Source organism: Bos taurus, chromosome 10 (genome assembly GCF_002263795.3).
Source record: "Bos taurus isolate L1 Dominette 01449 registration number 42190680 breed Hereford chromosome 10, ARS-UCD2.0, whole genome shotgun sequence".
Taxonomy (NCBI): domain Eukaryota; kingdom Metazoa; phylum Chordata; class Mammalia; order Artiodactyla; family Bovidae; genus Bos; species Bos taurus.
In genome coordinates this window covers 27,815,004-27,830,245 of record NC_037337.1, presented here as the reverse complement: position 1 = coordinate 27,830,245, position 15,242 = coordinate 27,815,004, and the positions used below count along the sequence as shown (strand labels likewise).

Below are 15,242 nucleotides of genomic sequence, written 5' to 3'. Positions count from 1 at the left end.
ACCTTCATTTTTTTTAAACCTTTGATTGACCTATTCCAGTTATGGTTGGAGTATTTTCCCTAATGACTGACCTAATCATCAGTTCCTTGCTCCCAATCCTTCATTGTCTCTCCACACTTATTTAATAATTCTTAAATAGATTAGTTCTCAGTGTCGGGCAGAAACTAACCTTTACCATTTTTCTCCTCTTCTCCAAAGCAACATTTGTGCTGTAGACAAACTGCATGCTTCACTGTTAACTCAATGAATACCAAACTTGCCTACTTTTAATGTTTTGTTGTTGTTTTTCAGTTGCTAAGTTGTGTTTGACTCTTGCCACCCTATGTACTGCAGCACACCAAGCTTCCCTGTCCTTTACTATCTCCTGGAGTTTGCTCAAATCCATGTCCATTAAGTTGGTGATGCTATCTAACCATCCCATTGTCTGCCACCCTCTTCTTCTGACTTCAATCTTTCAGCATTAAGGTCTTTTTTAGTGAGTCACCTCTTCGAATCAGGTGATCAAAGTATTGGAGCTTCAACTTCAGCATCAGTCCTTCCAGTGAATATTCAAGATTGATTTCCTTTAGGATTGACTGGTTTGATCTTGCAATCCAAGGGACCATCTTCTTTAAATGAAATTTTAGTTTCTATGATTGTGTATTATGATATTTACCATCTCTAAAGCTATACACAAATGTCACATTTGCTGTGCTGCCTTTTCTCGTCACTGTAGTTACTTTCTCTACTCTTCTCATATATTAGAGAATCTGTTCCATGTCTGTGACCTCATCACACAATGATGTATATTTATATACATGTTAGATAAGGATTGAACTTGTACAACATTGGCCTTTCTTGAGACCTGGCACATAGAAAGCAAATCTATTTTAAATTAGCAAATAAATGAGAAATTAAGAATGATAATAAAACATAAGACTTTGGTCTTAAGTAAACATCTGACTTTATAATGCGCCTAAACGACCTCTGTTTTCTCAAATTGCATAGTTAAATTGGAGGTCAAAACTAAAGAATTCAATATGTCTAACTCCGAGAGTTGGTGATGGATAGGGAGGCGTGGTGTGCTGCAATTCATGGGGTCGCAAAGAGTCAGACACGGCTGAGCGACTGAACTGAACTGAATTGAAAAAAGCAGTTTGGAGAATATTGTATTTTCCTGAACACCTGGTACTGTATAGTTTGGCTTCCTTGCCTCAGCTCAATACATATCTGCTCCTGGATGGACACAGCCTTTAGAAACCCCTCAAAACACCTGCCCTTCTCCTTTCTTCCTTCTTGACTCACTTTTATCCTTAAACATTAAAGAAATATCCAGTATTGTCTGAAGTGGTCAAGAAAAACTTAACTTTTTTAATGGGAGGAATTGAAATTTATGACTTTGGATTATAAGGATGACAGTAGTGAAAGGGTCACAGCCTAAGCAGAGCACTAAGCTTCTTCCTCTCAGGCAGTCTTTGGTTAATATCTCTCCTGAAGAGTACACTTATTTGGGAAATATACTTAAGTCATTGGGTACAAGTGTAGACATAAAAATTTATAAAACAAGATCTACGTTCAATACATTAGAATAATGAATGATTCAGACATTTGGGAATATTGTCAGTCTTTGAAAGCCATGATGTAAATAGTCCTTACTATATAATAAGTACTATTTATTGTGTCATACTATGTGCTAGGTACTGAGGCAGGTATGTTTACATACATATATCATTTATTTCCCACAACACCCTGCAAGGGAGGTATTATCTCTTTGCTAATAATGACAAAACTGAAGCTCAGAAAGGTCAGATAACTTTGTCATTCTTACACAGCAAGTGAGCAACTGAGCCTCAATGAAAGAAAAAAAAAATCCTGGTTGACATCAGAGCCTAAGCTATTAACTCTTTTACTGTAAGGCATGAAAAGAAATATGTGACGTTTTGTAATTGTAGGACTGAAGATAGAGACGAAAATTTGGAAATTATTTCTGGACTTTTGATATGAGTATATATCCATGTGAAAAATCTATGATATAGAAGAACCACATGTTGAAAATAACTGTACTCTAACCTGCAATAGTAAAAGCTGACAGGGCAGAGAGCCCTCCCAGGATAGTAGAATGTACAGAAAATGTACATGGGGGGAATTTCATATGTCTGCTGTGTATTGTCCTGTATACATTTTTCTGCTTGGTATATGCTAGACTCCTCAAGTCATAATAAGAGTTGAATTTCTACTGTGAATTACATGTGTGTATCATTGTGCAGCATAAAAGCAACCTGTCCATTCATTATCAAGTGTGATTTTCATAGAAACTTTGTGAGCCTGACAGGGCAGGAGACAGAAGCATCTGCCTTCCTTAAATGCAATCCAATGTTGCAAAGTCAGGAGCAGCCCTGAATCAGTGAATTAAAGGTGAGAGGGTGATGTTCTCCTTAACTGACCTGGGTTCTCAGAAATACAGGCTATGGTATTTTGTACTCTCTGAACTCTGATGTGCTCTTTCTCTTTTCTCCTCTTGCTTCTATTTTGTCATTTTGCACATCTTTTCTAATTTCTCCTCTATCCAATCTTTAAGATATTTTAAATATTTTAAATTTATTTGTTCTCCTTTCTCTCTATTTTACTTTTCTATACATCTCAGATTATTCCATATACTTCCTGAAAATAAGTTGAGTGCTGACTGTAGGTATGGAGATGAAATATTAGCTAATCCCAATGAGAAATACATTGTGAAGCCTTTGGTGCCTTCTCACTGGGAGACTACTCATCATGCTCTTATAAGTTTTTAAATGAGAAACTTTCCCTTAACCATGATGAAACTATTGAAAAAGATGATGATAAGAATCAAGAATAAACCAAAAAGAATGATAAAGATCATTGACCTGTAGTCATGGCTTTAATAAGGCCGTTGTTGTTAATATACCCTCACAGTTGAGAACTATTTGTTGACTACTGTATGTATCTGGGTATATAATATGAGCTATATACACATGAATAATGGTAGGTAATATTAAAAGGCACCTTGATATTAATTGATTCAAGGTATTTCTTTCTCTTTCTATTTAGCTTTCACTAATTCTTATAGAGTCAAATCAATAGAGAGTGGCCTTCCCCACCTGCTATTGCTGACACTGGTAATCTTATATTATTGAATGTCTAAAACACATTCCAAATATTTATCTTGCTATTCACTTGACAGGTGTTATATCCACATTAGACAATATTTGTTATGTGTTCAATTCATGTGTTTTCAACTGTTTTCCCTGCTCTTTGATTTACACGTATTTGTAAAAAAAAAAAAGTTCTTATGAACAAAATTGTCAATAATAGCTAGTATGTTTACATTATAGCTAGTGAGTTTAATTGACCTTCTTTAAGGATAATAAAATTTAGGAAGACCAAAAGAAAGGTCTCCTTAGAGACAGCAACTTAAGTGTTTTACAGTTGTAATGACCAGTTGCATAACCAGCAAAAAAGACACATCAGTACAGAAATATATTTGCAGTGAATAACCACTTTCCCAAATATAATTTTCTATTTTACTAGTTGAATAATCTTTAACTAGGCACTCACTTTATGTATTTTATTATTACACTAATTATATAATTTAATGTTAATAATGGACATTGTACGGAAATAGTGTTTTGTGGATTTTTATTTTGCTTGATTATTGTCTGCAGGGTCTATCTTTCTTGGAATAAGAGTCAAGAGCTCTAGGTTCTGGTCCCCAATTCTTCTAGTTGTGTGAACCTGGTTGGGGGTCTCATGTTTTTCATGTGATTGATAATCACCTTGGACAAAATGGCCCATAAATAATTCCATGAAAACTTTCCATCCACACTGAGCACATATTTTTTCCTCACCAAAGCTTTGGAGGTTTTCCAACAATTACTAAGCTTCTTGCCCCCATCCTGCCCCCACATGCCTCCATTACTTTCCCATGTACATCCATCCCACCAGTCCTCTCCCCTGCTGATTCTCTCTGCCCTGATGAGCAGGAGATAGTGGTTATTTCCTGCCCACTACTCCAAGCCTCAGGTTTATGGTAACACTGTGTACCTAGAGAATGTGGACCATTGGACTGGGATGTGATAGCATAGTCAGTGCATGTAGATGAGAGTAGAAAGACATTCATGCCAGTGGTGGTGACCCAGAATTGGGGTCCAGACATAGTGAGAGCTTCTGTCAGGTTTGCAGACTGGGATGAATGAGGGCATCAGTCAGATGGCCCTTTGAATGAGAAAGTCTGGAGTTGTACCTCAAAAAATGGATATCAGTATAGCTGTTCTATTGCTTTTCATTAGACCTGAAAATAATTAACCTCTAGTAGGTGTTTTCAGGGAATACTTTCTACTATAAGGAGCGATTGAGATGGGTGTCTGGACACAGAGAAACACAACACTATTGTCTGCTCACTCTCCACCTCACATATAAATACTATGTGTATTAAAGAACTAAATTCTGTGTCATGTTTTATATAGTATGCTGCTGCTGCTGCTGCTAAGTCGCTTCAGTCGTGTCAAACCCTGTGCGACCCCATAGACAGCAGCCCACCAGGCTCCTCTGTTCCTGAGATTCTCCAGGCAAGAATACTGAAGTGGGTTGCCATTTCCTTCTCCTTATATATAGCATGATTTAAGATCAAAAAGAAATCTTATTTTCCCTCCTAAAATGTGAGTTAAATTTGATATTCCTATTTTATAATTGTAAATTGAAAGAATGGGATACGAATTGCCTTTAAGATTAAATATCTGAACAGATTTCCAAGCCAAGTAAGCAGGATAATATCAACCATTAGAGGAGGTAATTGTGCAGGTGGTACTGAATACTTTTAAGGATAGAGGGATCTCAGTGGACTTAAAGGTAACAACAACTGAGGCACTGATGAATTACAAATTAGTATCTCAACTATTTCAAGTGCTAACCTCAGTACCTTCACATGTATGGACAGAAAGCAAATGTTTTCAGAGATATTTTACATCGTCTGTGACTTTAGGAATATACCTTAGCAGAAACTGCAGAAAACCCTCAAATACACATTTATTAGGCCTGGAGAAAGCCTTTCACACTTAGCTGCTGTAGGCTCCATTATGAAAGCCTTACTGAGTATTGAGTCCAGTTTAGATGTTTGTAGCCATGAAAAATTATGTGGAAACTAGAGGCACCCAGAATAGCCATGAATATGATAAAATGTGATGGAAAACTGTGTTTGTTTTATTTACTAGAATCTGCATACTTCTCCTGTCCTGTTGTACTTGCAGGGCCTCCAGTTTTACATATACTAGCATTTTCTTAATCTACAGTCTATTCTAGTCTACAGTCTATCCTAATTCAGTATCTATTCATGTCTTATGTCCTGTTCACTCCAGGTGACAGTTGACCAGTCAATGTTTTCCTCTCATCACTAATTTTTGTAAACCGTGAGAAAAGTAGATTATGAGATATACATAAAAGCATGATGGAATATTTTGGAAATGTGGAATAATCAGTATCAGAAGAGATTTAAACAGCTGATGAAGTCATGGACACTTTTGTTCTTGCCTAATGTGTTAATTTGAGAGCAGAGCATTGAAGTGTGAGTATGGATGATGTTTGAAGTATGTTGCAGCCCACACTTTGTGATGATATAATGTTAATTATTGTTATTTTTGTATAGTTGATGAACTGGATAATTACATACTTTTCATTCATTATGAGGACATTGAAAAATCAGAAATTATCTTCTCCATAATAACACTTTCCTCCTCATTTTCATAGTTATCAATATTTCAGTGGCAGCCCGGTTGGCTAGATTGATGGATGGAGGGAATCACTCGGTGGTGTCTGAGTTTGTATTTCTGGGACTCACTTATTCATGGGAGTTCCAGCTGCTTCTCCTGGTGTTCTCCTCTGTGTTCTATGTGGCAAGCATGGCTGGAAACATCCTCATTGTGTTTTCTGTGACTACTGATCCTCACTTACATTCCCCCATGTACTTCCTACTGGCCAGCCTCTCCTTCATTGACTTGGGAGCCTGCTCTGTCACTTCTCCCAAGATGATCTATGACCTTTTCAGAAAGCGTAAAGTCATTTCTTTTGGAGGCTGCATTGCTCAGATCTTCTTCATCCATGTCATTGGTGGGGTGGAGATGGTGCTGCTCATAGCCATGGCCTTTGACAGATATGTTGCCATATGTAAGCCTCTCCACTATCTGAGCATCATGAGCCCAAGGATGTGCATTTTGTTTCTGGCTGCTGCCTGGGCCCTTGGTGTCAGCCACTCACTGTTCCAGCTAGCATTTATTGTTAATTTGCCCTTCTGTGGTCCGAATGTATTGGACAGCTTTTACTGTGATCTTCCTCGGCTCCTCAGACTGGCCTGTACAGATACTTACAGACTTCAGTTCATGGTCACTGTCAACAGTGGGTTTATCTGTGTTAGTTCCTTCTTTATACTTCTCATCTCCTATATGTTCATCCTGTTAACTGTTTGGAAACGCTCCTCAGGTGGTTCGCCCAAGGCCCTGTCCACTTTGTCAGCTCACATCACTGTGGTTATTTTGTTCTTTGGTCCAACCATGTTTGTCTATACATGGCCGCACCCCAATTCCCAAATGGACAAGTTTCTTGCTCTTTTTGATGCGGTTCTTACTCCTTTCTTGAATCCAGTTATTTATACATTCAGGAATAAAGAGATGAAAGCAGCAATGAAGAGAGTATGCAAACAGCTAGTGATTTATGGGACGATTTCATAAATGACGTGATGAAGTCTTCACACCAACCATAAGGTAGCTTTATGCTTCTGTCTTTGGTATTTTAGATCAGGAATTTGAAGCATCAAATTTTGCTTTGAGTGTGTCAGATCTGTAACTTATTTCTAAATGATAAATATATTTATTCCTGTGAGCCATTAAACACTGTACCTCTGTATCTATGTAAGTCCAATTTAATTACTTTCAGCAGTGTTTTCAGTTTTTGGTGAATAAGACTTGCATATCTTATTTTCAGATTCATCCTAAAATTTCCATATTTTTGATATGGTTATAAACTGTTCTGTTGGGGTTTAATGTAGAATTGTTTGTTGTTAATATATAGAAACACAACAGACTTTTGTTTATTAACATTATGTCCTGCACATTTGCAAAACATTACTTCTACTAGTGTTTTACAGATTAAGCAGGATTTTCTTCATATATGAGAATTTCATCAGCAAATAAAGACATTTTTCATCTTTTATTCTGGTGTGGATTTAATTTATTCATTTCTGTTGCCTTATTACACTTAGCAAAGTCAAATGGTACAGCGTTAAATAGAAGTGGTGGCATTGGACATCAATGACTTGTTCTTATTCTTTTGAAAGAAGCATTAAGTCTTTCATCATTAAATATGATGCCAGTTATAGGTTTTTAGATGCCCTGTTGATATGATTTTTTTCTTAAAAATATTTTATAGAATTTACCCAATGAAGTCATTTGGGCTAGGGGTTTTCTCTGCAGAAATGTTTTCAACTAGAAATTTGATTTTTGGCAGTTTGTGTCTTATAAGAAACTTTTACATTCATCTGTGTTTTCAGATTTTTTTGGAATAAGTTCTTTGTAATATTTCCTTACTGTCTAATCAAAATATCTGTAAGATTGGCAATGTTTTTCTCTCTCACTGTGTATATTGGTAGCTTGTTTTTTTTTAATTTAATTTTATTTTTAAACTTTACATAATTGTATTAGTTTTGCCAAATATCAAAATGAATCCACCACAGGTAGCTTGTATCTTTATTCTTTTTAAAAAATGTTTTCTAAATTGTGTTTACTCTTTTTTATCTTTCATCATGGCTAGAAGTTTTTCAACTTTTTTGATGTTCTCCCATTTAAATTTCAGTGATTTTTCTCTATTGTTTTCTCTTTTCATTTTCATTTTTATTGTTTATATTCTCCTTTATTTTTCTAGTTTAGGGGGAAATCATAATCATTCATAATGAGACCTATCTTCTTTTGTAATACAAGATTTTAATTGTATTAATTTCTCTCTAAGCCACTGTTTAACTGTTTCACATAACTTTTTACATATCTTGTTTCCTGTCATTCAGTTCAAATTGGAAAAGAAGAAGTAAAACTCTCACTGTTTGAAGATGACATGACCCTCTACACAGAAAATCCTAAAGACTCCACCAGAAAATTACTAGAACTAATCAATCACTACAGTAAAGTTGCAGGATATAAAATCAACACACAGAAATCCCTTGTCTTCTTATATACTAATAATGAGAAAATAGAAAGAGAAATTAAGGAAACAATTCCATTCACCATTGCAATGAAAAGAATAACATACTTAGGAATATATCTACCTAAAGAAACTAAAGACCTATATATGGAAAACTATAAAACACTGGTGAAAGAAATCAAAGAGGACACTAATAGATGGAGAAATATACCATGTTCATGGATTGGAAGAATCAATATAGTGAAAATGAGTTTACTACCCAAAGCAATTTATAGATTCAATGCAATCCCCATCAAGCTACCAACGGTATTCTTCACAGAGCTGGAATAAATAATTTCACAATTTGTATGGAAATACAAAAAACCTCGAATAGCCAAAGCTATCTTGAGAAAGAAGAATGGAACTGGAGGAAACTACCTGCCTGACTTCAGGCTCTACTACAAAGCCACAGTCATCAAGACAGTATGGTACTGGCACAAAGACAGAAATATAGACCAATGGAACAAAATAGAAAGCCCAGAGATAAATACACGCACCTATGGACACCTTATCTTTGACAAAGGAGGCAGGAATATACAATGGATTAAAGACAATCTATTTAACAAGTGGTGCTGGGAAAATTGGTCAACCACTTGTAAAAGAATGAAACTAGAACACTTTCTAACACCATACACAAAAATAAACTCAAAATGGATTAAAGATCTAAATGTAAGACCAGAAACTATAAAACTCCTAGAGGAGAACATAGGCATAACACTCTTTGACATACATCACAGCAGGATTCTTTATGACCCACCTCCCAGAATATTGGACATAAAAGCAAAAATAAACAAATGGGACCTAATTAAACTTAAAAGCTTCTGCACAACAAAGGAAACTATAAGCAAGGTGAAAAGACAGCCTTCAAATACTTTCTAATTTTTAATTTGAAACACATGAGTTATAATTTCCATGGAAATTTTCCAGATATCATTCCATTATTGAGTTTAATTTATTTGCCTTTTAGTCAGTAACCTAGTTTGCATAATTTGAATATTTTTAAATTTGTGGAGACTTGTCTTACGGTGCATAGGACAGCAGGTTCCTATCTTTCCTTGTATTGAGTGCTGAACAACCTACAGAGACTGGTCTTTTGGGACAGCTCAGAACCTAAGAAAGTGGAGGACATTCAGTTACAGCTGGTGCTGCCCTGTGGGACTGGGGATAAACACAGAACTGAAAGGTTTACTCCAGGAAGGAGGAAAGGAAGCAAAGGGAGCCTAATTCTTAGAAATTCAAAGTGTCTTCTGGGTGAAGCACACAACAGAGGATGAGATGGTTGGATGGCATCACCAACTCAATGGACATTGAGTAAACTCCAGGAGTTTACTGGATGGTGATGGACAGGGAGGCCTGGTGTGCTGCAGTCCATGGAGTCACAAAGAGTTGGACACGACTGAGTGACTAAACTGAACTGAATATCTATTTTGCTTACGCTAAGTGCTAAGATATTGGAAGAGCTCAGTCTTGTGGACCAGCTAATAAGAAAGAAAAGGGGTGAATGTTCTCCAACAGCTGGCATTGTTCTGTGAAATTGGGAAAGAAAAAAAAAAAAAAAACAGAAAACTGTGGCTTTTCCTCCAGAGGACTAGGCAGGAAATAATGGGAACGTTGTCCTCAAAAACATTAAAGCACACACTCCAAGGAATTGGTCTCTATCTTCATATTGAGTGCTTCTGACTCTATGGGCTAGTTGAAACAATCCCATAAAGCCTGGGAGAGAAAGCTGCTTCTTCAAATGATTAAATAACAAAGGGAATCTACAAAGAAACATAAAGAATCATGATTCAAGGAAGAAAACAAACTTCTAACTCATTTAAAAGAAATGGATATTTGTGAATTGCTGACAAATAATTCAAAATTATCATCCTAAATAAACTCAGTGAACTATAAAAGAACACAGTGGACAACAAAATGAAATTGAGAAAGCAATACTTAAATAGGATATCAACAGAGATAGATGTAATAGAGAAAAGGACCAAACAGAAATACCAGTGCTAAAGAATACAGTAACTAAATGGAAAAATTCCTAGAGAGGTTCAAACACAGATTTGATAAAACAGAGGAAAGAATCAGTAAATTTGAAAATAGGTCATTTTAACTTATTCTGACAGACAAAAATTAAAAGATAAAAAGAGTGAAGAAGGCCAAATGAGACTATGAGACTACATCAGAAGAAGCAATATAACATTGTGAGATACCCAGCAGGAGTAGAAAGAAGGGGCAGAAAGCATATTTAAATAAATAATGGCTGAAAACTTCCCAAATGCATGGAAGAAAATGGACATCCAGAATCATGGGAACCAAAGGGATACAAATAGGTTAAAAGGAAAAAGATTTACACTAAGGTTTACATTTAGAAGCATCTTGTTAAATGTCAAGGACAAAAAGAGAACTTTGAAAGCAGAATTAGGAACATGGTTTATCTCAATCGAGGAAGCCTCCATAGGACTGTCAATGGATTTTTCAGTAGAACATTTGCAGGCCAGGAGAAAATGGATGAGTATATTCCAGGCACTAAGGATTAAAACTGCCAAATGAAAATACTTCATTGATAAAGCTGTCCTTCAAAAATGAAGAGATATTTCCAGTTTTTTAAGGAATCTCCACACTGTTCTCCATAGTGGCTGTACTAGTTTGCATTCCCACCAACAGTGCAAGAGAGTTCCCTTCTCTCCACACCCTCTCCATCATTTATTGCTTGTAGCATTATGGATTGCAGCCATTCTGACTGGCGTGAAATGGTACCTCATAGTGGTTTTGATTTGCATTTCTCTGATAATGAGTGATGTTAACTGCCTTATGATCCAGCAATCCCACTGCTGGGCATACACACTGAGGAAACCAGAAGGGAAAGAGACACGTGTACCCCAATGTTCATCGCAGCACTGTTTATAATAGCCAGGACATGGAAGCAACCTAGATGCCCATCAGCAGATGAATGGATAAGAAAGCTGTGGTACATATACACAATGGAGTATTACTCAGCCATTAAAAAGAATACATTTGAATCAGTTCTAATGAGATAGATGAAACTGGAACCTATTATACAGAGTGAAGTAAGACAGAAAGAAAAACACCAATACAGTATACTAACGCATATATATGGAATTTAGAAAGATGGAAACAATAACCCTGTGTACGAGACAGCAAAAGAGACACCGATGTATAGATCAGTCTTATGGACTCTGTGGGAGAGGGAGAGGGTGGGGAGATTTGGGAAATACCATTGAAACATGTATAATATCATGTATGAAATGAGTCGCCAGTCCAGGTTCAATGCACAGTACTGGATGCTTGGGGCTGGTGCACTGGGACAACCCAGAGGGAGGGGAGGGGAGGGAGGAGGGTGGAGGGTTTAGGATGGGGAATGCGGGTATACCTGTGGTGGATTCATTTCAATATTTGGCAAAACTAATACAATATTGTAAAATTTAAAAATAAAATAAAATTAAAAAAAAAACAAAGTTAATAAAAGTAAAAAAAAAAAATGAAGAGATAGACTATCTCAGATAAAACAAAGTAGAGAGAGTTCATCATCACTAGATTTGCCTTGCAAGAAATGCTAAAGAGAGTTCTTTAAGGTGAAGCAAAGGAATTATTTAGCAAGATGAAAAATGTGAACGTGTAAAACTCACTGGTAAAAGTAAATATATATTCAAGTACAGAATATGCTAATACTGTAATGGTGATGCATAAATAATTTTGAACTCTATCATAAAAATCAAAAGGTGAAAGCAATAAATATAACTAACTATAGTAACTTAATGGATTCTCTTAATATAAAAAGATTTGTGAAACCGATAACATAAAGTGTGTCAGATGGAAGATGGAAGTAAAAATGAAGAACTTTTGTATGTAATCAAAGTTTTCATCAACTTAAAATGGACTGTTACAACTGTAAGATGTGTTTGAAAGCCTCATAGTGGTGGTTTGGTTGCTCAGTCATGTCCAACTCTTTGTGACCCCATGGACTATAGCCTGCTAGGCTCCTCTGTCCATGGGATTTTCCAGGCAAGATTATTGGAGTGGGTTGCCATTTCCTTCTCCAAAGCCTCATAGTAAACAAAGATTAAAAAAAAAAAAAAAACTGTAGTGGATACACAAAGTATGAAGAGAAAAGAATCAAAGCACACTGCTACAAAAGAGATCAAATCACAAAAGAACATAGTAGGAGAAGAGGAAGCAAAGGAACTACAAAACAGTCGGAAAAAATGAAAAAAAAAGGCAATAATAACTCCTTGTTCATGTGTGTTCATTCACTTCAGTCATGTCTGACTCTTTGCAACCCTATGAACCATAGCCCACCAGTCTCCTCTGTCTATGGGATTCTCCAGGCAAGAATTCTGTGTTGGGCTGCCATTTTCCCCTCCAGGAGATCTTCCCGACCCATAGATTGAACGCGAGTCTCCTGTATCTCCTGCATTGCAGGCAGATTCTTTACTACTGAGCCACCAGGGAAGCCCTAATAAATCCTCACTTAGCTACAACTACTTAAATGGATTAAATGCTTCAGTTAAAAGATATAGAGTGACTGAATGGATATAGAACAAGATACAACTCTGTGCTGCTATAGGTGACTTATTTGAGCTTTGAGGACACAACATAGGTTGAAAGTGAGGAGTGGAAAAACATAGTCCTTAAAAGTATAACCAAAACATCACAGGAGGGGGCTAATATTATATCAGACAGACTTAAAATTAAAAAAAAAAAACTGTCACAATAAAGAAGGCTGTTATATTATAATTAAGGAGTCAGTTCATTAAGAGGATATAATAAATATAGTTCTATATGTATCCTACATCAGAAAACCTAGAAGTATGTGGCATATATAGAAAGATCTGAAGGGGAAAATAGCAATAGAGTAATAGTAGGGATCTTCAATATCCCACTCTCAACAATGGATGGATCATTCAGATATAAATCAATAAGAAAATAAAGGAGTTGCACAATACCATATAACAAATAGACTTAACAGACATATACAGAGAATTTCATTCAACAATAGCAGAGTATACATTCTTGTTAAGTGCAAACAGGACATTCTCCAGGACAGATCATATATTAGCCTTCAAAACAATTTTTAGAAATTTTAATAGTATTGAACTTGCTTCAAGTATGCTTTCTGACAAAAATAGTATGAAACTTTCAATAAAAGAAGGAAAATTCCCACAAATATATGGCAATTAAACAACACATTCCTAAACAACCAATAGGTCAAAGAAGTAATCAAAAGGGAAATAAAGTCATAAGCTGAGACCAAAGAAAAAGGAAAATAGACATTCAACATGTCAAAACTTATAAATTGCAACATAAGCAGTTCTAAGAAGGAATTTATATGATAAACGCCTACCTTGAAAAAAAAAAAAAAGATCTCAAATCACAATTTAACTTTATACCTTGAGGAATTATAAAAAAAGAACAAACTAAGTGCAAAGTTAGCACAAAGAAGGAAATAACAAAGGTGAGTGGAAATAAATGAACTAGAGAACAGAAAGATAACATAAAAATTCAAACAAATTAAGAGCTAGTTCTTTTTCAAAAAAGATTAACAAAATTAACAGAATTACCAAGGAAAAGAGAGGGGGCTCAAACAAATAAAATTATAAATGAAAAATAGACATTACAAATGATACCACAGAAATACAAAGGATCTTAATTTTTACTATGATAAAATAAATGCCAACAAATTGCATAACCTACAAAAAAATGGATAAATTCCTAGAAACATATGACCTATCAAGAATGAATCATAAAGAAATAAAAATCTGAACAGATTAATAATGAGTCAGAAGATTAAACCAACAATTAAAAATTTTTGAATAAAGAAACACCCAGGATTGAAAACTTCCTGAGCCATTCAATTATACTAAACATTTAATAAAGGATTAATATGAAAAAAGAAAGGAAGAGCATCATAAGTAGATGACTATAAAGAAAGATGTGGGAGAATTAGAAATACTAGTAGCTAGAAGCATTAACAATTAAAAATAATAAAGAAGGATTAATATCAACCCTTCTCAAACTTTTCCAAAAAATTGAAGATGGGTAATCACTCCCAGAATTATTTTATGAAGGCAGTGTTACTGGGTGTTAATGGATGGGTGATTCAATACACAGTTAAAAATTGTGATATATTACAATAACAGAATGAAGGATAAAAACAATATGCTCATGTTAGAAACAAAAAGAATTTGACATAATGTAATATCCTTTCTTGATAAAAACTCTCAACAAGTTACATATAGGTACTGGGGGTTTTAAGGCAGTGAAACTATTCTGTATGATACTATAAAGATTTATACACACCATTATATTAATACATGTTAAAGCCCATAGAATGTACAACCCCAGGAGTAAACCTAAATATAAACTATGCACTTTGGTTCATAATGGTGTCACTGTTCTTCATTGAGTGCAACAAAACATAGCACAAAGAAGTGAATGCTTGGGAAGTTTGTGTGTGTGTGTGTGTGTGTGTGTGTGTGTGTGTGTATTTAGGAGTTATGTGGAAACTGTATGCTCTGCCCACTTTTGCTGTGATCCAAAAGTGTTGTAAAAAAATAAAGTCTATTAATTAAAAAAAATAGAAACCAGTAACTCAGTTGGTAAACAATGCTCAAGTTCATGGTCGCAAAGAGTCGGACACGACTGAGCGAATGAACTGAACTAAACTGAGGGTCATTGGGGGATTCCCTGGTATGTCAGCTGGTAAGGAATCTGCCTGCAATGTGGGAGACCCTGGTTCAATTCCTGGGTCAGGGAGATCCACTGGAGAAGGGATAGGCTACCCACTCCAGTATTCTAAGGAAGTATCACTAGGTGTTTGAACAGACACACAGAGGCAGTTCAAGTATGACCTAAACTGGGTCTTGTGTTGTTCTTGTTCTACAGGTAACCAATGAAAAGAACTTTCTGGTTAGGTTTCAAAATAAGATGGTCCAGAATTTAGCCATATTTCACTAGAAGTAATATTTATTTGGAGAGAGTATTTAAATATATATATATATATTTGCTTGTTACCA

At 35.6% G+C, this 15,242-nt stretch overlaps 1 protein-coding gene across 1 annotated transcript; it reads left to right on the top strand.

The window, feature by feature from the left end:
- The first annotated feature begins 5,777 nt into the window (after window positions 1-5,777).
- OR4F1 (olfactory receptor family 4 subfamily F member 1) lies at window positions 5,778-6,716 on the top strand. The gene has a single exon (NM_001390430.1). It carries the CDS (start codon window positions 5,778-5,780, stop codon window positions 6,714-6,716), a length of 939 nt encoding a protein of 312 aa, NP_001377359.1.
- The last annotated feature ends 8,526 nt before the right edge of the window (window positions 6,717-15,242 follow it).